This window comes from Calypte anna, chromosome 1, assembly GCF_003957555.1.
Source record: "Calypte anna isolate BGI_N300 chromosome 1, bCalAnn1_v1.p, whole genome shotgun sequence".
Taxonomy (NCBI): domain Eukaryota; kingdom Metazoa; phylum Chordata; class Aves; order Apodiformes; family Trochilidae; genus Calypte; species Calypte anna.
This window is the reverse complement of record NC_044244.1, coordinates 56,139,247-56,163,414: the sequence shown is the minus strand read 5'-3', so window position 1 is coordinate 56,163,414 and position 24,168 is coordinate 56,139,247. Positions and strand designations below refer to the sequence as shown.

Sequence of the window (24,168 nt, the reverse complement as noted above, 5' to 3'; positions counted from 1 at the left end):
TGGGTGGGTGTGCGGGAAGCAGCGGTGCGGAGTCGGGTTCCCAGGGTATCAGGGTCTGTGTGACAGCTGCTGCCTGAGGGGAGACCGCGGCTTTCGCGTGTGCTGCGAGGGGGAAGGATTTGGGATTAGTTGAAACAGCCCCCTGGTCCATGGAGGTGACTTGTGCCTGGCAGGGCTGTAGCACTTTGATGTAGCGGCAGTGAGGGAATCGGAGTTTGGGCCGTCCGCTTTGTACCTCTTCGGAGTCAGAACTTAGGTCCTCTGGTGCTCTTTCGGTAGAGATTTAACCGTGCTCTCACCGGGTGTATAAAACCTGACGAAACGGAGAAATAATGAGCTCGAAGTAATGAGTGCCTGAAAATGAACCTGTGATTACATCTGGTGCGGTACAGCCTAAGTGGAAAAGCACTCCTAGGATGATGTATTTAATTGAGCTTCTACTACTGAAGGCATGTTTTCAGCTCTACCGAATCCCTGGGCAAGGGGTCATATTTTAAAGGTATTTTTTAGGTGTGCAACAGTTGAAGAACATCAAAGCTAAAACCAGGGGTCATATTTTAAAGGTATTTTTTAGGTGTGCAACAGTTGAAGAACATAAAAGCTAAAACCAGGGGTCAGATTTTAAAGGTATTTTTTAGGTGTGCAGCAGTCGGAGAACATCAAAGCTAAAATCCCTTGGTAGCCTTAAGATAATATATAATATATAACATAACTGGCAGAGGACAAAGGTGACTGTGCAGTAAAACTGCATAAAGCAAGAGCACAGCAGGGACTGGCAAATACAAAGATGAGGTTTATAAGAGGTAAAACTCATGAAACAGGCTTATTATTATGGCTCTGTATTGCTTAGTATTTTTCAATTATACACACATAAAATCCTCCAAGTTAAATTAAAGGCCCAGCACTGGAAACACTGGGGCTGTTCCTTGACCCTACCAGGAAGGACTGGCAAAAAAGAAAACTCTCAAACCTCTGCCAAGAGAGCCTCGTTTTCCTTGTACTTTCAAGACAGTGCAGTACCTGGAGATGAGTTAGGGTAACCATCAACATTTCCCTTTCCTAATGCTTGCAGTACTACAGTATGATTTAGAAACACCCCATTTAGCTTTAAATCAGATATTGAAAGGTAGGCAGGTGTGACAGCACACTCTGAGCTGAAGTAAATTGCTGGGGAGTTACTCAAACCTATTTCCTCTGAATGATGCTATATCTACCAACACAAATACAGAACTAAATCTGGCATCTTAATGGGCTTTTTCAGCCTTGTGAAGCTGACTCATTTAGGCTAAATGACTTAAAAGAACATATTGTTTGGGTTTTGCTTTATATACTTGCTGTATTTTGGTTTTCCAATTTGAGACATTGCTACTCCCTGCTGCCCATTCTGCAATGCTGGCGGCATCTTAAAGTGATTTGCCAGGAAAGTTGGTGTAAACTGTGACGTCAAGGTTTATATTGCAGCATCTAGGTGGCTTTGGCTTTGCATCTGGGATGGTCACATACCTGTGGATTATTATCTCAAACCAAATGTATATTTCCCAAAGGAATATATCAAAGTTTTAAATACCCATCCAAGACAAGAGCTGAGGAGAGTGGTGGGTGCTGCTAAAGGGTGGGTGCTGACTAAACCCACATAATTACAGAAATATTAATAGTTATGTCTAATTTACTTAAAAACAAGTATAATTCAAACAAGCTAATTAGTCATTGTTTAACTGACCCTAAAATGTGAACAATTTTCATAGAATCATCACAGAATGGTATGGGTTGGAAAGGACATTAAAGATCATCTTGTTCCAACCCTCCTGCATGGCCAGGGACACTTTCCACTAGATCAGGTTGCTCAAGGCCCCATCCAACCTGGCCTTGAAAAAAATTAATGAATTTTTAAAATTTAATTTTAAATTAACCCATTTCTATAATTAGTCATGGCAGGAAGCAGGGTGGTTTGGTTTTCTTTTTTGTTTCTGTTTCTGTTTTTGTTTTGCTTTGTTTTTATAGACATATACATTTTTTTTGCTTTGTTTTTATATACCTATACATATATACCTATTTTATATACCTATACATATATATATATATTTATATATATATTTATATATTTATATATATATATTTATATATATATATGTACATACATGCTTTGGACAAGGCATATTTAAACTTCAGTGTGTTGTAGGAGGAAGAAAATGGGCTGTTCTTAGCTACAAGAATTTCTTAATTACTCTCTGGATCTATTCCCACCCTTCCATCAATTTGACAATGGGAATAATAAATTCATAGTTATTAATTCACAGTAAGATCTAAAAGGATGTTTTAAAAAGCAAACAGCAAAACTGGCAAGGAAAATTATGACTCGCACAAGGAAAAATGGAAATATTAAGATAAAATGCATATATATGTTTTGCACAACATAGCTATTAAACATGTGCTCTTGTCCTTAGCTTGTCTTTTCAAAAATGTTATCCTACAATCTTCAAATAGCATGGAGTTTACTTCACCAATTGCATTTTGCATGTGCAGTATTTATGACGTTTTGTGGGTGTCAAGGCATGAAAATAACTTGGAAGATAATGACCTTCTGTTAATTTATCTCTGTACTGCTTTGGTTTTCTGTGTTATAAGCATGCGTTCTACTGCAAAACTCTTAATGAGAAAAATCAAAGCTACGCAGCAAGATGCCAGTCTTGCACACCTCAAAGTTAAGATAGCCTGAGTTGCAGCTTTTGCTTTATAAAACATACTGTTAGTTTCTGGGAGACTACCTTGGCATCAACTCAAGTGCTGCTTTTTTTGCCCTGGATCCTCATTCTAGATGGATTTTGTCAGCAGACATTTTTTTTCAGTTCTGATTCTTTGTCTTTCATTTCAAGGTGAAGTTGCTCAGCTCCTTTCAGGACTGGACACTCAGGACACACACATGCTCACGGGCATACCTGGGAAGTTTTACTGGACTTCAAATGAAATTTGAGTTGCATTCAACAAAGTGAATTAACAAAGTATTTTTGAAACTGTTCCTACTCAATTTTAGTGTTAATACCAGAGCCTCTGAATACTGCCTAGCTGTGAGACACAGTAACAGGGGATGGACTTTGATGGTCTTAGTTCTGTGCTGGAGTGTAAACACTAAAGGTGGTTAAGTTCCATTGACATTTATGTTGCTGAGTGTGTGAGTAATGAGGCCGCAAATATTTTTATTTTTGCAGTATTTCCTGCAGTTGTCTTGACCATATAATTTACATGTGAACTGCTCAGTTATAACAATTACAAATGTGTCATAGCACTCTGTGGAGAAGAGTAGCATGGACTTGACTCCTGGAGGTGGCATTAAGGTTGCCCATGTTTTTCCTCTTCCCTTGTTTACAGTTATGCCATCTCCTTGATTTCTGCTGTGGACAGCAGAAGTATTTCCCCCTCACAATGTATGGTACTGGTCCCTTTTTTTCTAATACACTGTTACAGTTTCTCTATTTTCAAGTCTGCCTTGGACATAAAACTTCACTGCTTTTTTCTGCCTGAGGGTTGCTCTTCCACTGAGCCCATCTTGAACACCCTTTGTTAGGGTTTCTTGCCATCTTTTTGGTTGTGCTTGCAGAAAACAAAGGAACTACCAGATAAAATCATGCACTTCAGCTTATTCAGTATTCTGAATTGGTAACTCACTCTCCCTTTTCTGCTGGCTTAAAGTGAGTGTCTGTCACCTGTCTGTCTTCTGAGAAAATTTTCTCTCTGATGTCTCCTCTGTTTTTGATACCTGCCTGTTTTAATGCAGCTGCCTCCCACTCTGTAGCACCTTGACTCACATAAGTCCTGGGAAATTCTTTTTCCAGTGCTTGTTCATTGCTTGTTGGGGTTCTTTTTTCCTTTGTCATACTTTTCAGTAACTTCCTTTTTTGAATGTGGCATCACATTGTAGGTCTTCCTCACAGAGCCATCCTCTGGCTTGCCAAGCTACATCTGATACCATCTCTTTTTCCTCCTCTTCCTCTTGGATTTACCTTCTGCTTGTCTTCCAAAAAGGTCAGAGCTGTTGCTTTCCATCGCATATTGCTTTTCCTGTAGTGCCTTGCACTGTTGACTGTGTAGTAGGACTCATCTATAGTAAAACCTGTCGAACTGTCCAGCCCCTTGTAATTTTTGGTTGTTGCAATGCTATCTGACCCAGCATTTCTGTTTGCATTAAAGAAAAGATAAAAATGCAAAAGGAAGAAATAAGTGAAGCATGCAAACACTTCTGTTTCTGTAGGAGATAAAGAGTACCTTAGTCTAGTCTAGTCCTAAGCTTTTCATAAGAGTCTGCTGATGAATTAGTTTATGTAGTGAACTGAGATCCCATCTCATTTCATCTTCTAGCAAACTTGCCTGTTTTACTTGTTAAGTCAGACAAGAAAAATGTTGTTTGGCATGGTCACCTCGCCTCTGTCCTGGCCTTCCATTCCCAGCATCATGTTGGGAAGGAAGCTCTTAACTTCCTTCACTCCTCCACTGTTGTGCACAGTGTGGCACAAAGAAAGCCTGTAATCCTGTCTCACAAAGGTGTAATGTTTTCACTGTTTCCCACCCATCTTTCACAAAGGTTTCCAGCCAGACCTTTGCCTGAACCTGTTGGCATCACATCTGTTTGTTGTGTGGCTTCAAGGGCAAGACAGTTTGGAGGGGAACAACCTGTTAGATTATCCTGGTTCGTTCACCTGGTAGAAATGCTAGGTCATTGTTTGCTGGGCTGCTACAAGTTGTTCCGCCCAAATAATTTCATTTTTCAAACACAAGAAACTTTGATTACTTTGGACTAAAACAAGTGGTGTTCCCCCCACCCCTCATCTCCCTTTAAAAAAGCCCTGCTTGGAAAGGAAAAAAAAAATAATCCCATGCTTCTGAGGTAAATACCCATGTACTTTTCATGGTGCCTTAATTTTCACGCCCATTCTGGGAGGTTGCCTGCAGAAAGCTTCCTTTCCTTTAACCACGTTCACTTTTCATACCAGGTTGTTTGAAGAAGAAACAACAACAAAATAATAAAAAAAAAATAACCTGATCCTGTATGAGCTGTTTTCCACCTGTTGGCTTTTTTTTATGTTCTCAGTCACTCAAATGCAGCCTTGATTACAAAGAGATGGGTAGGAATGAATAAATGGCTTCAGTTGTGGTACAGACAATAAAGTCATGGCCAGTGGCAGTAGGGACTAATGAATAGCACCAGCACCAGGAGATCCTGTCCAGCCCTGCTTCACCTCACTGTGCCTCAGGTGCCACACTTAACCAAGTGTGGTACTTCCTCCTCTTGTCAGAGAGTTGTTTATTTACTGGGCCAGGAAAAAAAAAAATTTGCATGAGAGTATTAATCACAGTTTGTGGTAGCTACAGGTTTGTGTTGGCCACAGGAATTTCAAGGAAAAAAAAAAAATCAGGAAGCTCAGCTTTTTCAGGTCATCCCAAATGAAAGGTGATCCAGGTGGGAAGTGAGCATGGTATACCTGCACTTAGTAGGTAGCTTACTTTGATTTGGATTAGACAGAGCATTATACTAATATGGCTGCATCCAAAAGCAAGTGAGTTTTGATGGGAATAGACAAAAATCCACATCAAAATTACTATATAATACCTATATCATTTTCTATAAGGAGTGCATACTAATCTTTATATGAAATTTTACAGCCTTTACAAGGATTCCAGAGGAAGAGAAGCTTTGTAGTGTTTTTTATAACCTAGATAACTTAGCACTGAAATACAATGGAAGATGGAAGTGGTCAAAGATACCTAATTAGTTTAGCATTACCTACCTTTCTACTGAGGAAGAGATAAACTGAAGTTTACCTTTGCTTAGTTTATGCCTCTTCTTCTGTTTAGGGCAATAGAGTTTGTATTGTAGATGTCCTAGAAATTTTTGTGGTCAGCATGCTATGTTATGCTCACAGAAAACAGTCCTATTAGTGCTAATTAGAGCAGCCTGGCTAATTTCTGTACTCTTTACTGTAAATAATTACATAAGAGTAAAGGCTGAAAACTTCCTAGGGCAAGTACCAGTTGTCTGATACTGCTGAGGACTTCGGTGGTGAGAGCACTATTAGGAAAGGCTCTGACAAATCCCAGGTCTTGTTTCAAGTTCCAGAGAAACTGTGGCATGAAGGGATCTTGAAGGACTTCTCATAACAACCCAAGGAGTGCTTTGAGCAACCTGGTCTAGTGGAAGATGTCCCTGCACATGGCAAGGTGGTTAGTACTAGATGATCTTTAATATCCCAACCCAAACAATTCTATGATTCTGCAGTGATGTCCATGTTGAAATCAGGAAAGTAAAATATTTTTTTGTATTTTGTTGATGGTAGCTACATGGATGTTTAGAGAGGCAACAGGAAATTCAGTGCCTGGAATTACTTCTTTTGTTAGGAACTAAGACCTGAGTTTTGCTTCAGAACTCCTTTTGCAGACTACCAGGATGTGACAGGTTATGAGCATGAGTGCCTGGCTGCACAGAGGCTAAGCAGGAGCTTTTTGGTGTTGTTAGCAACTCTTCTCATTCTTCTTGGATGCAAAGGTGTTAGTGCACTGTAGCCCTCAAGACATAGCACTGACCCACCTTGAGTGAAAAGAAGGGCTTCTGGATCAGCCAAGAAAACCTGTGCATCTACTTTCCAGTGGGATGCTTCCTATCACAATCATTTCAAATACCATTTGAACATTTCAGCAATATGTCAAGCAAGTGACAGGCACAACCAGAGGGGTTTCAAGGCAATTTTCTGGTTTATGTGCATGGCACTTTTGTGCTACCTTAAGACTGCATGTGTTGGGAGCCAGCAGATAATAGGGCAGACCTGAGATCCAGGGAGAAAAGGATGCAAATTATTTCACTGTTCAGTCTCATCTGTTACTGCACAGCCTCTCTCTGTGCATCCTGAAGGTGAGAAGGATATTCAAATGCTCAGAAGTTCTTTGTTTTTCACTGTAACTTCAGCCAACAGGTGAGCAAGCAGTCTTAAGGAATGAGTGTATATCTCAGTCTCACTTAACTTCTCCTTCCTCAGTGCTTACACATGCAGGCTATGAGATTCTTTAGGAAAAACAGCCTCTAGCCCTGGGAAAGATGCATGTTTTTGTGGCATAGGTGAGGTGTTCTTGCTTGTTCCATTTGCTACTTTTTCCTTGCAGGCTAAAATTATGAACCATATGGAGTATATACAACTGTTGTAAGCTTCTGCTTAAGTAGGTAGGTGCAAAAGATGCTCTGAGGTAGGATTTTGGTTTAGTATTTGATAGGAAGGAAAACAAAGATTGTATTCTATTTGTGTGATGTCTCTGTGGTGATCACACTTGATGCTTTACACATAGTCAAAGACAAGTAGTTAATTTCAGAGAGAAGTCTTTGTGACTGGGTGTAACATATGTCTTGGTCCTGTGTGTAGATTCAGGGCTCACATTCACCAGCCTTCAGATGTAGCATTCATGCAACATCAGTGATTCACTCTTGATTAACAGTGCTTGTCAGTGAGCATTGAATTTTCGGTGTGTAATGTCAGATTGGTCTGTCTTAACATTACTGACTTGTTACGAGTTCAGACTTTGGCTGAGTTCAGGTGAGAAGGCAAATGTACCTCTAAGCTATCTTTATATTTCCTCTGACACAGCAGCCAAGAGCTGAATCAGCACTTGGAAAGAAAGGCAGTAGCCACAGGGCTCTGCTAGTTTATCCCATCAGAGGTATCAGTGTTTCTTGGCCAGGATCACTAGAGCACAGCACATGCAGCCCTTACCTAAGCAAGTCCTGCCACATCTTCTTCAATAGCCAACTCCATTGCTTATCTTGCTTATCCATAAGGCTGCACTGTGTCTCTGCCACAGTAAAAATAAAGCTTGTGAAGCAAGTTGAAGATCTAACTTACACCAAAGGACATATTCTAAGTATTATTTTTTTTATTTTCCACCACTGATCCTGGCCCTTGGAGAAGTGTGGATGCGTTTTGATTCCTGTAGGGGTAATTTAAGAGGCTCTCATCCTTCCCTGCATCCTGCCTCTTTCCGTTCCTTCAGTGTTTTGTCAGCTCAGCTGATTGCAAGGCAGCCTCTCAGCATCAATCTGTGATATGATTCAAGCAGGAGGTCTGCATTTTAAAGGCTTGGTTTTTTTCCTTTGTCATAGTCTGGATGATGTAATTGCTCTGCTGTTATCACTCCCAAATGTTTGAGAAATGAGCACATCTGGGAGAAGGAAAAAGTTGAAAGTTTCTCCACCTAAAAAGCTCATTTGAGCATAAGGTAAACAGAAAGTAGTCTGTACTTCTCAGATGCCTGAAGATAAAGCTGTAAAGCAAGTTGCCTGCTTGTTCATAAGCATTACAAAATTAGAGGCATCTTCTGAACTACTGGAGTAGAGACAGCTATTTTTTAATTACATTGCCAAAACATGAAGTTTTTGTTGATTGTTGATCATGTGACACAGAAAATCTAGCGAAGACCTTTGCCTTGAAGCACCACTTGAGACCTTCATGTCAAGTAGCTGAAGAGCAGGTGCTTTCCACAGGTCCTCACATCCTGCCTTGGCAGCCCCTTGGATGGCTGGGTGGGCAGGGTGAGACGATTCTTATCCTGAAGCAGTTCTGCTCACAAAGCTCTTGTGGGTTGTTGCCTCGGACTGCTCATGTTCCTGCCTGGTGAAGGTCTTCTGAAACCAGCTGTGCCTTTTTTCACCCCTGTCAGAAGTTACACAACTGAGTCAAAAATTCAGAGGTCTTGGTAGCAGGCTTGTGAGGAAGCTCATTCCCAGTAAGGAAGGATATGGGTTAAAAGTACCCTAGTTCTTTCACTGTAGTTACTTTTTTTTTTGTCTGCTCCTCAAGAAGTGGCAGTGAGCCTTAGTGAAGTCTGCTTCAGAAGTTGGTTCAGGTAAGTGCTGAAAAGAAGGGGTTTTTTTTTGCTCCTTTTTAACAAGCTGCTGAGCAAAACTGGCAGTTCTGCTGCTACCAGCAAAAAAGGAAAAAAAAAACCCACAGTGGTGGAAGAGAATAAGCTTGTCACTTTTTGATAGCAGCTGTGTGTTAGATGGGCACACCCCATGTCAAGGAGAACTTGGCAGGTTGATGGTGAGGTAGCACTCAACAGCCACTGTCTGCTTGATCGGGACTAACAAAAACCAAGGATGGTGTTAGTGGTGGGTAAGAGCCTCACCTGATCTTCCTGCAATAGCTGTGAGTTGCTGCAGCCTTCTTCACTGCTGCATCTCTCAGGACCATGCAGAGAGGATCCTTGTTCCAGGTCCTCAGTAACCTCGCAGGAAAAAAAAAAAAAGATATGTGCCAATTTGATTTCGGGAAAGTATCGATTCACCAGGACTGTGCGTTATTTTAATTGCTGTTAAGGAAGGGTGTTTCATGGAGAGCAAGCATGTGACATGCCAAGTGCTTTCTGCTTTGTCATCCTGCCCCTGGCAAGGTGCCCAGGCCTACAAGGGAGCGGCTCCTTGTAGCACCCGCCCGCATCCCAACTCTTTCAAGTCCTTGCCAAAGGTTATGGTTGCCTGTGGGCTTTGCTAATGCTAGGCACCTCTAGTACAGGTCTACCTGAAAATAATTAGAGATGTTTTTATAAATGCTTGTGTTGTCTAACAACTAGATTTTCATCTCACTGAAGAGACCGTTTTAGGTGAACATTCCTGAGGTTGTTCAAACCTGTTATAGGAATAAAATATTCAGGTATATGCAGGACTGTAGCTTTGATAATATGTTGAAGAAAACCAGTTCTCCCTTGTGGAGACTGTGAGCAGTGTTCAAACCCTGTTGTTCTTGGTTTTCTTTTTTTATACATGTGTGTAGGTACACAGATTAATTCCTGTGTTCCTCCCCCAAGCTTGAATAGGCCAAGTGTTATCCATCACTAATATTACTGTCAACCATTGTGCAAGGATTCTGATCTATAAATCCTTCTAGCAGCATCAGCAAAATACTTTTCCCAGTACCTTTTGTAGGACAAAGGAATTTTGTCACCAGGTTTCAGAGAAGCCAGGGATGCCAGGATTACTGATTTTCAGTGAGTGCCTTCTTGGATGTGTGCACATGTCTGTGTGTGAACGCTTTTCAGGTTTGTGGGCTCAGTGCCCATGGAATGTAAGCACTCAGTATGGCTGTTGGCCCAAGTATGTGCACGTGTCAAGAGTTTGATAATTAATGCTGCTGGTGCACTGCAAAGTACGTATATGATTCAGTACCTGCAAGTGTGTACTGACCCACTTGTTGGAAATTAAGCCTAACTCGGAGTTATGTAGAGGAAGGCAGAGCTGATAATGGGTTCCAATCAAGTATGAGATTTTATTTTTTCTTTTTCTCTTTTTTATGTCAAAGTATCACACTCCGTAAAGACATTGTTTTTTTCCTTTCCATTAATATGCTTAACCTTTTCTACTGGAGATATATGTATCGCCAACAAAATATATAAATATATATATTATTAAATGTAACATATATATATATATATATATATATATATGTATAATGAGTTATGAGTTGTTGGCAAACAGATCTTTTCCAGACTTCTGAATACATTTATTTGGAAGATTTCATAATATGAGTGATACGGTATGGCAAAATTTATTTTGGGGGATGATGGTTGCACAAAAAAAACCCCAATATATCAATAAATGGAAAGTGAAAAAAGGAGAAAAATAAAACCTTTTAATTCTGTTTAAAAAGTGCGAGACCAAACAAAATGACAGCACATCATAAGAAAATCACTTTCTGGGCAAGAAAGGTAAAAATAATAATTTTCCCTTTGAGACCAAAGTTTTGGTCTTAGCACCAGCAGACCTTTACTTCCTCGCTGTGTTCCAAGCATACTGGTGGTTTGGCAAAACTTGCTGAAATCCCAGCCAAATCTCAGAGGGGATTTTATTAAAGAGAAAAATATACCAAGTCATCCTAACGTTGCAAATGACTCATCGGCTGCCTTAGGAAATGCTCCCCTGAGACGGCTGATGAGGAAGCCGCCTGGCCACTCCCCCAGACAGTTTTGCTTGAGGATCGCAGCCTTCATAAAGGAAGCCTCTCCAGGCACAATGTTATTTTTTTTCTCTGTTCCACAGAGGGAGCACCGAAGTTGCAAGAAGGGCAGCGGGGAGGAACTGCAGAAGCTTCGCAGCCCGGTGGTTTTGTACGGGAGAAGAAAATAGGAGATGATGAGAAGACTTTAAAGGTAGGGGAGAGATGCGTTTCAGTGCCAGTTTAGTATTGGCACTGAAAAGTAATGAGAATGCAGGCTTTCCATTAAAAATTGTAGTTTTTGGGAGAAGGATGGAGGAGATCTGTTCTCTGGATGGGATGGTGGTCATGAACAAACTCCCCCAGTAAATGAAAGCAGAATTTTTAAAGATTCTGGCCACTTTAAAGAGGTGTTTTCAGAGGGGAAGGTTCTAATTTAGTTTGCTCTAAACTTTGAGTATAGTTTAATGAAGAATGATCATGAGGAACTAATGGAAAATGAATTAAACAGTAGGGAATAAAAGCTGAATTTTCTTATTACATGTGAAAACATAAAGCATTTTTCTTGGAAGAAAAAAAAAAAGAAAGAAAAAAAGTACTGTGATATAAGTAGTGATCTAAGCAAGTTTCCCGGGTAAGTGTTGTGGTTTCTTTATGTGCATCTTGGTAGCTGTGCCTGATGAGTGTGTAGGAGTTAGTCTGCCCTTGAGCTTCACAGCATCCTGTTTCCTCTGAGCAAACAAGGTGTGTTTTGGAGGAGAATGACATACTTTCTCTAATTTTACGTCCCTAAATACGAATAAAGCGAAACTGCATCTCTTAATAGAATAAATGCTCCTTTTTCACTCTGATTGCCAAAGGAAGTGTGAGCTTGGCTATGTTAGCAAGCGAGCACAAAGTAGTAGTGGTATGTATGGGGGTGGTGGTGGAGAAGAGGAAGGAAGATGAGGTCTTTTTTGATGTTTCCACAACAGCCACAGGTGTTTTCTAGGTTTTGTTTCTACTATTACCTTGCTACCCAGGGTTATGAAATACTATTAAAATGTAACTTACTACAGGCAGATGCATGGTCTGAATTTATGCTGACATTGCTGTGTAGTTTGCTGGAGGGATAGGGGATTTTTTTGGTGATATGGCTGCATTGGCAGCGTTCTCAAGGTTAAAACACTCTTAAGTTATGGTCACAGGGAATAACCTAACCTCTGAGGAAGGTGACTGTAGAATGGCTTGAGGATGTGGGCTGCTTAATGCAAAACAAAATGAAGATGAAAAAAATTAGGATGAAAAACTTCTTGGCTCTTCCTTTTTTTTTTCTTTCCTTTTATTTGCCATGACTGTTGCAGTAGTACTGAACTGCCTACCTAGAGAAACAGTGGAGTAAAAGTGAGCAGATTTGTTAAGTGACTTAAGTAAGGGTTTCTCTATTTACTTTTTTGGTCTTAAAACTTCTGTCATGAATTTAGTTGACACTTGCTGATTTACATGAGCTGAGAGGTTTGATTTTTACTCACTTCAGATGCTGTCCTGCAGCACTGAAAATTTTGCCAGTAACTCCAAAGGACTGAAGATTCTAAGCCTTGATAACTTGGAGCTTTGCAAATTAAGTACAAAGCCTCATATCAGAAAGTAGCTTTATGAAGACAGTGCCATGTTCTTTATGGCACAGGGCCATCAAATTGGATTTTATGACTTAGGGGAGGATTGTTTTCCTGTAGTAATGTTAGTGTGATTAAATAAAAAAATACAATCAGCAAGCAAGCAAAAAACAACCTCTTTTGAAACAGTAGTGATCACATTTGAGCCATTTGACACCAGAGTTAGTTACAATGCTAAACAAAAGCAATAACAAACCCAGGCATGTTGCAAAAATGTAGTTTTAAAAAATTGTTTTCTTCACTTCTGTTCATTCAGTTGGTAAGGCTGGTAATTGCTTTATTACAACATCGAATATGATTGTTGCATTTGCCTCATAATATATGCAGACAGAGGGAAAAAACACTGATTAGGAAAGTCAGGAGAGATGAAAGGAGTAAAATAAATTAATGGAATGCCTGTGTCAGAAGGTATGTATCTCATTATGGAGTACACAGTATGAGGAGGCACTGGAGTTGTGATAATATGGAAAACTAAGGCCTGCAAGGAAACCCAGGGCTCCAATGAACAATAAATTTCATGGTTCAGTACCTAAAAAGTGCTGAGCTATTCCAGGGTGGATTAAGAAGATGGCATTTTAAAAAACAAATTAAAAGAAGAACTCAGAAAATTCTGATGCAGTTATGTTCACTTATTACAATATTTGCTGCTGAAAACGTTAATTTTTGAGCACCGTGAGTAATGTTTCCCTAATCCTTTTTGCTTTCTCTGTTCAGGCACATGAGGAAGGCTGGCCACAGAAACTGATGGAAATGAACGCAGGGACATCAGTGCCACATTCTTACAACTATGACCTCATTGTCATTGGTGGGGGCTCAGGTGGCCTGGCAGCTGCCAAGGTATGAGAGAGAAAACACAAAGTTATGCTTTCCTTGTGAGTAAGTTGGTGACATCCTCAGTATTTTGTATCTGGGTATCTTTAACACTGTAGGGGCAGAAGTTTTAAAAACTATTCAAAATGAACATCAGGTTTTGAGTTTTAGCTGACAGTAATGTCTGTTGTGTAATAGTTGTGTATGTTGTTTTAATTCCTGACCATGGAGGAGGCTTTGTGAGGCTGTATAGTTGCATGAATGAAGATTTTGCCAATTCTTAGGCAGAGTTAGGATCTCAGCCTTAGTTTTTAGGGTGTGGTACTTCATGCCTGTAGCCAGATAATTTATAATTTTTGGATAGGATATTGCTTGTAGAAGTATATCCAGAGTTAGTTAAAAGAATCCATGGTGATGTAGAATATACACACACATCCACAACTACATTGGCACAGGTTGCCCAGGGAAGTTGTGTCTTCCCCCTCCCTGAAGTGTTCAAGTCCAGGTTCCTCAACCTGATATAGTGGGAGGTGTCCTTGCCCATGGCATTGAGGTTGGAACTACATGATCTTTAAGGTCCCTTCCAGCCCAAACCATTCTATTATTCTGTGATACCACCCTTAGAGTTGTCATTATTCCAAGTATTTGAAGCTTGCTGAAATTTAATGTAAGTCAGTAACTCTCCTTTACATCAGTAATTATACACATTTTGCCTCTTCTCACTGAGGTAGAGTTAACTATATAGAAGTGAATCGAGCATTCCTAGAAATAAAACTATTTTGTTGCTCAAGACCTGGAGCTGGCTTATTTCTCCAGACAAGAGTCATTTCTTTCATTCTTGAGAAGTGAAGGAGATAATTGTGGAGTGAAAGAAAATAAGGAGATAATATTACAGTATAGCATTGGATTAACAGTAAACCTTGGTCCCTTAGAAAAACTTCTATTATAATGGAAGACTGCGGTGTTCAGTGGTGGATTGTAATGTTCTGGATGTCCAAAATCTATCTTAGTAGCTTGCTACTTTCCCATTGACAGGGGCACTGTTATCATGGCATAGGATGGGAGCTAAAATGAGATCCACAAAAATTCTGAGAACCTGCATTGAAGCAGACATTGGTTTTCAGAGGATGGTGATATTTTAAGATGGGAGAGTGTAACAAGAATAAAAGGGAGCTTGCAGTAATGCAAAACCTGTTTGAATTAATAGCCAGTCATCCACTGAAATTTCCATAAGGAGACTGTTCTGCTTTGTTGTATACGTATGCTAGGTTGTGAAGCTAGGGCACTGATGTTTATTGCATCATTTTTCAGCTGTGGGACAGCAAAGGCATGTTGGTAGGAAGATAAATTGCCTTATTCCTTCAGCTCAGTGTATAAAGTATATTACTTCTTAGTGTTCTCAAGTGATTGTAGAGCAGAGCAGAAGACTGTAGGTCAATAAAGTAATCACTGCTCTAAGTAGTAATGTATGTACTGTGAATCAGTTTCATGGAGCTGAAATGAAACTGTTTTACAGGCATGAACTTCTGACTTAGATTATTAATTTTTTAGTTTTTTAATATACAGTGCTTTAAAAAACAAAGCAAAGAAGAAAAGGCTACACAGCTCTTATACCAAGTTACAGGTATCTACTCTCAGGTTTGCAGCAGCTTAACTAGGCTGATTAAATGTGTGGGTTTCACTGCAGCTTTGTGTGCACATCTTCCCTTTCCTCTCTGTATCCTACACAGAGCTTGTTATTTTGGGGACACGTCTCCACGGTGAGTGAAAGCCCTGCCAAGCTGACTCTGTGCCACCACAGACCCAGACCAAAGTGCCAGACCACCACTATCAGCTCACACAGCACAGCCCCAGCCCTAAGCAACTTAGTTGTGTTCATGCAGCACTCAGCTGCCCCCAGTAAGGTTTGAAAGCCAAGGGGGCAGGTTTGGTTATCGTGGGTTTATCACTCTGCAGAAGAGAAGTGGTTCTATCTGCTGGTGATCTGTACCCCAGTGGTGACACTATACTGCATGGTATTATGTGACCATATAGCAGAGTGTAAGCTTGGGAATCCATACATTCTATATGTTAGCACTTCTTCAGCTCTTTTGAGCTGTATATAAAGGCGTCATTATATAGGAATGTTAATAACTCATCTCAGTCCATATGCAGCTTTCTGAGGAATTTTCTCAGAGGTGCTTCTGATGGATAGAAGTTAGCTTCTTGGCCAACTTTGAACTTTTATTTGGAAGCAGAAATCCAGTGCATCAATATTTTTCAAAGGTGTATATACAGCCTGTGTTGTTTGAAATATAATTTGTATTTTGCATGAAGGAAGTTACATTTAAAATTGAAATTCTGATTGTGAACTCTTTGGATTAACAAGTATTGCTGGTAACGTAATGCTGAAGGCAGCCCAGCTCCTCCCAAACCAAACCCAAGGCCTTAGGGTAATGTCCTGTGCCTATAGTTGTTATTGCTTACAAGCCTAAGAACGCACCATGTGATGCAGCACAGTTGTGGTTACTCCAAGTATCAAAGTTATTTTGCTGAATCTTGTGGCAGAATCTCTCATTGCTGTTTCCCAGCTATGCAGTGCTTAAGTGCACTCTCTACAACTCCCTGAAAGGAGGGTGTAGCCAGGGGGGGGTTGGGCTCTTTTGCCAGACGACTTTCAACAAGACAAGAGGGCACGGTCTTAAGTTGTGCCAGGGGAAGTTTAGGTTGGATATTAGAAAGAATTTCTTTACTGAGAGAGTGATCAGACATTGGAATGGGCTGCCCAGGGAAGTAGTGGATTCTCCGTGTCTGGAGATATTTAAAAAGAGACTGGATGTGGCACTCAGTGCCATGGTCTTGCAACCGCAACGGTGGTTCAAGGGTTGGACTCAATGATCTCTGAGATCCCTTCCAACCCAGCCAATTCTATGATTCTATGATTCTAAGTGTTTTTCTCTGGTACCAATCATCACTTGTTGATATTGCCTTTTTCATTAGAAGCACAAAAGGACTAATGGAATCAGTATAGAAATTCCAGTTCTCAGTATCATTTGCATACATTGCTTGTAGATCTGCTAATTAAACTTCTCAGGTGAGGTATAATGAAATAAACCACTTTTCTAATCTGGATGACATCTGTACATCCTGATGGTAAAGTCAGCTTGCCATAGGTTGACTGACTTGAAGAGCAGGAGCTGATCCTGACAGCTACAAATTGCTCTCAAAATTGAGTGTTCCCTCCTACTTCAAGGAAGAAGATTGGATAAACACACCTGTAATACTTGGCCACATGCTTGCTTATGCCATTGTGTGGTATGGTTTCAAACAAATGTTTGAGAACCCATCCTTGAAGGCAAAACTTGGGTTAATGAAGAATTTCTTAAATATGTTAAACGTAAATGGGGCATGTTGGGAAATAGTGATAACAAACTGACAGGATGGACGAGAGAGGAGGTTTGACTCCCGGAGTCTTCTGTGTACCAGCTGGTGCCATGCTGTTGTGTAGCAGGATAAATGCCTATTTTTTTCCTTTCATCTTTTTTTCATACTGAGTACACAGATTAATTCAGAAGATTAATGACTGTCTGTCTTTTCCCTTGCAAATCATTCATTATTGCATAATTAAAAGTCACAAAGCTTTTCAGCAATGTGTGATATTATCATCTCCTCCAGATTTAACCTCTAATATTTAAATATGTGTTTTATTGAATTTATTTTGCAGGAGGCTGCCAAATATGAAAAGAAAGTGTTGGTGCTGGACTTTGTCATACCTACACCTCTGGGAAATTCATGGGGTAAATTTCTCCTCACTGCAAACTTGCTTTAAAGGAGCTTTACAAAGAGACTGATTCTCCTTTGAGATCAGTGACACTAGTGTGAAAAATACATTCTGCTCTTTTCCCTCAGGTCTTGGAGGAACATGTGTAAATGTGGGCTGTATACCTAAAAAACTGATGCACCAGGCAGCTTTACTGGGACAAGCCTTGCAAGATTCACGCAAATTTGGATGGGAGTTTACAGAGGAAGGTAAAGAAGGAAAACATTTTTTGCAGTTTTCTCACTTTTGCTGAAGATCTGGAGATTCTTTTCACAGTTGGCTGCTTGTTGCACTTAAGCTGGCTTTAACAATGTGAGGCAACTTCAGAGAGATTACACATAAGCTGAAGCACTTTTCAAGTCTAAAGCCATGGGGCTTCTTGCCTTGCATTGTTTAATCTGTTTATTGATAGCTCCTGATCATGTTAGTATTTGAAAAGATTGCTGTGTGAATAGAAGCAATATAGTACTAAGGTAACACAACATCTAAGGTAACACCCTAGAATGTCACCTGTTAAAAACTTACTCATAATTGCAGGCAAGGATATTGTTTCCTTTAGTTTTTGTCACTACTGTATAAGAAGATGAATTTTACTTTGTATTAGCTCTAATGTGCATGGTTATTGGACTGGGATTTCCTTAGGATGTAATGCTGTAGTGGGGAACAGCAGAGGCACCTCTCAGAGATGTGTAGTCTTCATTTGTAGAGCTGTGTCACCTGCTCCCAGGATGTGTCTGTAGAAAACTATCAGTAATGCAGTAAGCCTAAATTTTTCATGTTTAAGTTATACCTATTCCACTGTGACCTCTTGTGTTGTCCACACTGTTGTCATTCTTTGAATTCCAGTAGAGTTACCCTGAAACAAAGAAGGAATAAGGAAGTGGTAACTGGACCATGAAAAATACCTGTCTGAGAATACAAGGCTGGCTGTAGAAAAAGAACTCCCAGACTGAAAGATGAACCTTTCTCTTTTGTTTCTCTCAGTCAAACACAACTGGATGACCATGACAGAGGCTGTTCAGAATTACATCAGTTCACTGAACTGGGGCTATCGGGTTGCACTGAGAGACAAGAAAGTCACGTATGAGAATGCATATGGAGAATTTATTGGGCCACACACAATTAAGGTACTCCTAACAGTGTTTGCTGGAGTGTATGCAGTACTTTCTGAATAGAGATGTTTTTCAAATAGGATATTTTTTCCTGTGTTAGAACTGTGAAATACTCACTTTGGACTGACTCACTTTGCTCTGGAGCACCTCTCCTATGAAGACAGTCTGAGAAAGTTGGGGTTTTTCAGCCTGGAAAAGAGAATGCTCCAGGGAGACCTTAAAGTGGCCTTCCAATACCTGAAGGGGACCCAAAAGAAACCTGGGGAGAGACTTTTTGCAAGGGCATGTAGTGATACAGCAAGAGATGATGGCTTTAAATTGGGGTAGAATTAGTTTAAACATCAGCAAGAAATTCTTTTGTGTGAGGGTGGTGAGGCATTGGAACAAATTCCCCAGAGAAGTCATGGATGTGTTCAAGGCCAGGTTGGATGGGGCTTTGAGCATCCTGGTCTAGTGGGAGGTGTCCCTGCACATTCAGGGTGATTGGAACAGGATTATCTTTAAGGTCCCTTCCAACCCAAATCATTTTATGACTCTGTGACTAATATTTTGTCCACAGACAACAAATAAAAGAGGAGTTGAGAATATATATACCGCTCAGAGATTTCTCATTGCCACTGGTGAACGACCACGCTATCTGGGTATACCTGGAGACAAGGAATACTGCATTAGCAGGTAAAATGGGGAGAAGTATGAAGTCATTTACCATGTGTAAATGCACCATCTCTAAGAGAAGGTGATGAAGCATGACCTGGACTGCCTGGTCGATGGTTTTCTTTCCTTTGTAACTTTTTGTTAGGGAAAGTCAGTCGTTAATTCAGTGAAATTAATTCAGCTTTTGGGAAAGCCCATTTCAAATGTCTGATTAATTGGTAAGAGCAATTCTAGCACAATTTTGACCAAAAGCAAGTGATATGCAAACAAAATGTGTTTTTATATCAGAGTAACTTTTAAGCTACATAATGTAGAAACAGAGGTTGGAATAACATGCTTGTAAACCCGTGGCAATTAAATAGGTAACTGACATAATCCTTGTGAAACCAAAACAATATATTGTATATTTTCCTTCTATCAAGTAGTAGTGAAATTAAAAGTAACAGATAACATAACCCATAAAGTGATGCTTCAAAATAGCATTAAGTTGGAAGAGCCAGGAATGCCCCAGTTAAAGACTGTAAGATTGAGGCTGTCTGTGTAACCTACAGTGGGTTACCTGGGCAATGTTTATTGTAGAGTCACATTTTGTTCCACCACAGCATTAGCAGAGAGCATCTTTATTTAGACTCTGCAGTTGTTGGCTGAGAAAGAGGCACTTATTTTAGATTTAAATTGAGGGAGAACTGCAGTGCAAAGCTCTGCCTAAGTTTCTGCTTAGCAAGCTTGATGCCTCCATGTGTCCCTGCTTCCTTAAGAAGCCCTGATTTCATAGCCTAGGTTCAAAGTGTGGTAGAACTGACACAGCTTGATGAAGCAGTTGAAAGAAATGGAAAGCAGGCAAATAAACATATTTTCCATAATTTTGTACCTCCATCTTTGCCTTTTACTGTGGTTTGCTTTAGTAAAAGGATAAGACTTCAGAGAAGTAAGGGTGGTATTTTTCTTTTAAGGCTGAATCCCTTTCCCTTCCTTAAAGCTCTCAGGAGCTATAGTTTTCACCAAAGTATTTGGCGCAAGATTCAGAGGAAAAAAACCCTTATTTTAACCTACCTTATTTTAACAATTTGTCCTTAGTTTCTGTTAAAAACCAAAAACATCCCAATTTTTTTGTGGTGATGCATTGTTTTCATATTCTAATTTTTGTGTGCAGTCCTAATTGGAAATTTTTAATTTGTCATGTGCTGAGCTTGTATTCCAGCTCAGTTTCCAAAATCAATAGTTCAGTGTTTTAGTGAGCAGGAACAAGAATACAATGCTATTCTTGTGCAAGGAGTTAACATACAGCACAATTTAGCAGAAATACAGCACAATATAGCAAAACACAAAATAGCACAATATATTCTTCTGGTTGTCTCTAACCTTCTTTTCTTTTTCCCCTCTCATTTTTTTCTTTTTTTTCTTTTTTATTTTCCAGTGATGATCTTTTCTCTCTGCCTTACTGCCCAGGGAAAACCCTGGTGGTTGGAGCTTCCTATGTTGCCTTGGAATGTGCAGGATTTCTTGCAGGTCTTGGATTACATGTCACTGTAATGGTGAGATCCATTCTCCTAAGAGGATTTGACCAGGATATTGCAAACAAAATTGGTGAATATATGGAAGAACATGGAGTCACCTTTATTAGGGAGTTTGTGCCAATTGAGGTAGGCTCAAAGTGATACATGACTACAACTGATTGCAGTATGCCTATCATAATGTTTTAAGGTGTAAATTATTGCAGTGAATACAAAAATTGCATTTGCTATAAAAAGTTCTGCTACTGTGTAGTATGGGTAAATTTTTGTTTAAATCAAGGAAGTTCATGAATCTTATATAACGGAAAGGTACAATTTAGTCTTAATATAAGGTTTTGTGAGATTCTAGAGTTCATCATTTTTGTCAGAATTAGATGGGTTGGTGTGTGTTGCATGAAAAGTGTTGTTACTCCTCCTTATTCTGGTATTGCAAATTTTAAATATACTTAAATCATCAGTTTTCCTGATATCTGTGACACTTTTTGCAGGCTGGTAATTAAACAGATACATAATATCCTGTAAGATTAGGGCCAGTGCATCACAAATTAGTCATATTTTTCATTGCTGGTTCTCAGATTGTCAGCCAGCAAATACTGCTTATGTGTCCAGGGCCAGTGGACTATCCAGAAAAGTAAATGGGCTTCCTAAGTACCCATTTATATCCTCTATTAGGCAGAGTCCTTAAATACTTGATGAATTTCCTTTGAACTCAGTAGGAGCACTGGTGCTGCTACTTATGTACATGTACAGGCAAATTCAGGTTGAAAAGCAGATTAGATAAGCTCTGGAGCTTTTCTAATGTAAAATTGACCTAGCAAAGACTTCAGAGAGTGCTAAGAGTATTTTTCTTAATGTTTTTTTCACAATAATTGGTGCTTAATTATTATGAAATAGGAGATAATGTATTAGCAGTTTCCAATTTGGCATTAAGTCAGCATGTTATTGAGTTTAACACTTAGGGGATTAAAAAATTAAATTGAGTGACAACTCTTCACTTTCTCCCTTGGCAATATCAAGAGCAGCTTAAAAAATTCCCTTGCCAGTTGCCACGTTGTGGATCTGACCATCTCAAAGTGTGAGAGTCAAAGTGGGATATTTCAAGGAACTTTGCTTTTTATGCTTGTTTGCACTGTAGAAATCCCATGTTGTATGAAAAGCAGGGATGAATATCTAGCTTTTTTTTTTCAGACTTTGTTTTTTCTTCTGGGAACTGTGAAAGGAAGGTGATCTTAAAAGAAACAGATCATTTCAAATAATTAGTGAGTGGCCTTCTCCAAATATATCCTGCAAAAAGGAGACCATCACTCTAGCCACAAAATGCACTTCTGTGTGTTTTACCCTGCCCCTTCACTACATATCTTTGATTTCAATGGGAATAAAATATTTCATTAACCTAGCATATTGCCACTGCCTCTGTTTTTAGTTGAGAAATTAAATTGCCAGGTATGTTTTTATTAGGTTTTCTCATCTCTTTCAAACACTGGTTTGGAATTTATGTATGTTTTGCATATCAAAACCCTTCATTGGGACGTGTGAAGACAGAAAATGAATTCTTATAAATAATACTTTCTTTTAATAGTAGAGTTTTAATACAGTGATCCCTTGAAGGTAGTAAGATGGCAAAGAAGGTCTAGGGGTTTCTTTTAATTAAAAGAGAACTTCATCAGAAATTTTTCTTTTTCTGTTTTCAAATACTTAATAAGAAGTGGGAGCTAGGGCGTCTGTTGAAAACAACTTTTTCTGCTGTAGAATGAACACTAAAAGTTTCCCAGGATGAAGAGCATCACATGTACTTGTCTCTTGTATTCCCAAGCCAGCCTTGGGAAGAATCTGGGTGGCTTTGCTTTTCTTGGGAGGGTAAGGAAAGGACTGTAACTTGAGGATACCCAACCCTTTCCTCTCAGTCCAGTGAAGATTAGTGAGGGCAAAAGGGAATCTACCTATGTAGCTTCAAAGTCCATTTGCTTGTTTAGTTGATGTATTATCAGAGGAAAATGTGGTGTTTGGGAAAAAACCCCCAGTGTTATCCCTCTTTCTGCTTTATTTTTCTGGTATATGGAGGGAAGGGATGTGGAAGGGGAAGTACTTGGATTTTTGTTTTGTTTTAAATAAACCTTTATTTTTTATTTCTCTGAACAAAAAGCACTGTTGCAAGAAGATTTATCTTTTGCTGGAATAGGCAGTAATCTGCTGCATTACTTGAGCAAGAGCACACAGCTGTATCCATAGCTAAAACTGGGAATATTTATTTGTGCTGACTCTAGGCAACCCTGAAGAGTTTTTTTCTTAAGCTGCTGGTGTTTTTTCAGCCATTTAGAGCCAGCTGCTGCCCTCTCCTGCAAGGCCATGACAGCTTTATGATACTATTATGAGACCATTCAAACAGGGCAAAAGCCTGTAAATGGCTGGGCTGTGACTGGGGCTTCCCATGGATGGGAATCACAATTGTTCTCAAGGTGTGGCTGAAGAAAATGATGCTGTTTCCAGGTTTTGAAGAGTTCCCTTCTGTAGTGAAATGAGGCAACCAGGTGCCACTAATTACCAGGGAGTGGGCATGAGCTTGTGTTAAGCCCACCTGTGCCTGATTAGGGTGGGCCCCAACTGTGCATGAGCAGGATTAGGGGGCCAATAAAAGGTAAGGCTCAAACTCACAAACTCAGCTCCCACTGGAACTCAGAATCTCGGCATGCTTGGCTTTAAGTGCTGCTTTCAGCACTGCACTACCTTTATTGCTCCACTAGAGCTCATCGCCATCAGGGTGAGGCTTTGAGGAGTCTCAAACCCACGGCCCTCAGCATTGCTCGGGTTGTGTCGCTACGTGCTTAGCCAGCTGCACCACTCAAACCCCACCCTGACGGCGATGAGCTCACCTTTTATTGGCCCCCTAATCCTGCTCATGTGCAGTTGGGGCCTGCCCTAATCAGGCACAGGTGGGCTTAACACAAGCTCATGCCCACTCCCTGGCAATTAGTGGCACCTGGTTGCCTCATTTCACTACACCCTTCCTCCTCCCCCCTAGTAGCAGGTGATGTGGTCTTTGGCAAGAACTTAGCTTTCAATGAACTTTTGTAAACAGAAACAAAGCCTTACTGTCTTGTTCATAAGAATAAGTGCATGGAGATATCCCAAAATGTTTAAATGTGAAAGTAATTATAATTCTAGAGAAGGGTGAAAATACCTTTAGAACGAATGCTTGAATTTTAGGTTATAGCTAAACACTTATTTTTAATGGTAAGATATGTGGTGGGACAAAGATACATTTGCATAACTTTTTTTGAAACTAACCTTTTTTTTTTCTCTTTAATGTTTTAGGTCAAGCAAGTTGCGGAAGGATCTCCTGGAATATTGAAAGTTGTAGCCAAGTCCACAAAGGAGGATACAATAATTGAAGGGGAATACAATACTGTAAGTCCTGTCTATATACATAAATAATGTGGAACAGATTTTGACTTAATATTTTGTGGAATATTTTTATCCGTGGCATAGATTTTTAAAAATTATTTTTAATCATTGCAGTATTGCTAATTACACAGCATGGGCATGACTCCCTTGTGCCTTACCAGATCACCTACATGCTTTTGAAACCTGTTTTTTAGCTTTGGGATGTAGATGAACCTGATCATCTGCAACCAGAATTTTCCCCAGTGGGATATTTGTCATAAG

The 24,168-nt window shown here is 39.8% G+C and overlaps 1 protein-coding gene across 1 annotated transcript in view; it reads left to right on the top strand.

Moving 5' to 3' along the window:
* TXNRD1 (thioredoxin reductase 1) overlaps positions 1 to 24,168 on the top strand; it is a 39,524-nt gene that overhangs the window by 136 nt on the left and 15,220 nt on the right. The window contains exons 2-9 of the mRNA XM_030460528.1: positions 11,066 to 11,175; positions 13,331 to 13,453; positions 17,130 to 17,202; positions 17,315 to 17,434; positions 18,210 to 18,352; positions 18,897 to 19,012; positions 20,409 to 20,634; positions 23,818 to 23,910. Of these exons, the coding sequence (XP_030316388.1) occupies positions 13,361 to 13,453; positions 17,130 to 17,202; positions 17,315 to 17,434; positions 18,210 to 18,352; positions 18,897 to 19,012; positions 20,409 to 20,634; positions 23,818 to 23,910 (864 nt within the window). The 5' untranslated portion in view covers positions 11,066 to 11,175; positions 13,331 to 13,360. The remainder of the gene's footprint in view (positions 1 to 11,065; positions 11,176 to 13,330; positions 13,454 to 17,129; positions 17,203 to 17,314; positions 17,435 to 18,209; positions 18,353 to 18,896; positions 19,013 to 20,408; positions 20,635 to 23,817; positions 23,911 to 24,168) is intronic.